The 384-nt window shown below is 60.7% G+C and overlaps 1 protein-coding gene across 1 annotated transcript in view; it reads left to right on the forward strand.

The window, feature by feature from the left end:
* Positions 1 to 376, forward strand: part of LOC104490341 (FACT complex subunit SPT16-like) — a gene marked incomplete at its 3' end in the record, with an annotated part of 4,391 nt that extends 4,015 nt beyond the window's left edge. The window contains 3 exon segments of the mRNA XM_010132611.1: positions 95 to 208; positions 211 to 269; positions 341 to 376. Of these exon segments, the coding sequence (XP_010130913.1) occupies positions 95 to 208; positions 211 to 269; positions 341 to 376 (209 nt within the window).
* Positions 377 to 384: the final 8 nt, after the last annotated feature.

The raw sequence follows: 384 nt of genomic DNA on the forward strand, positions 1-384 counted from the left end.
AACGTCAGGGAGGGGGTGGTTCTTTTTTTCCCCTGCCCTCCCCCAGCCCCTCCCACCTTAAGGCCCGCCCCCAAGATGTCTTCTGCTGTCCCAGCCGCCCTTTGTGGTCACCCTGGACGAGGTGGAGCTGATCCACTTTGAGCGGGTCCAGTTCCACCTCAAGAACTTCGACATGGTGGTGGTCTACAAGGACTACGCCCAGAAGGTAACCACACCATGATCAACGCCATCCCCGTCGCCTCCCTCGACCCCATCAAGGAGTGGCTCAAGTAAGCCCCGCCCCTTCTTGCCGAAACCCCACCCCCTCTTCTGCCTGACCAATCGCGGGTGTCTCCGCCAGCTCATGTGACCTCAAGTACACCGAGGGCGTCCAGTCGCTCAACT

The sequence above is a fragment of the Buceros rhinoceros genome, unplaced genomic scaffold (genome assembly GCF_000710305.1).
Source record: "Buceros rhinoceros silvestris isolate BGI_N320 unplaced genomic scaffold, ASM71030v1 scaffold30883, whole genome shotgun sequence".
In the NCBI taxonomy this organism is placed as follows: domain Eukaryota; kingdom Metazoa; phylum Chordata; class Aves; order Bucerotiformes; family Bucerotidae; genus Buceros; species Buceros rhinoceros.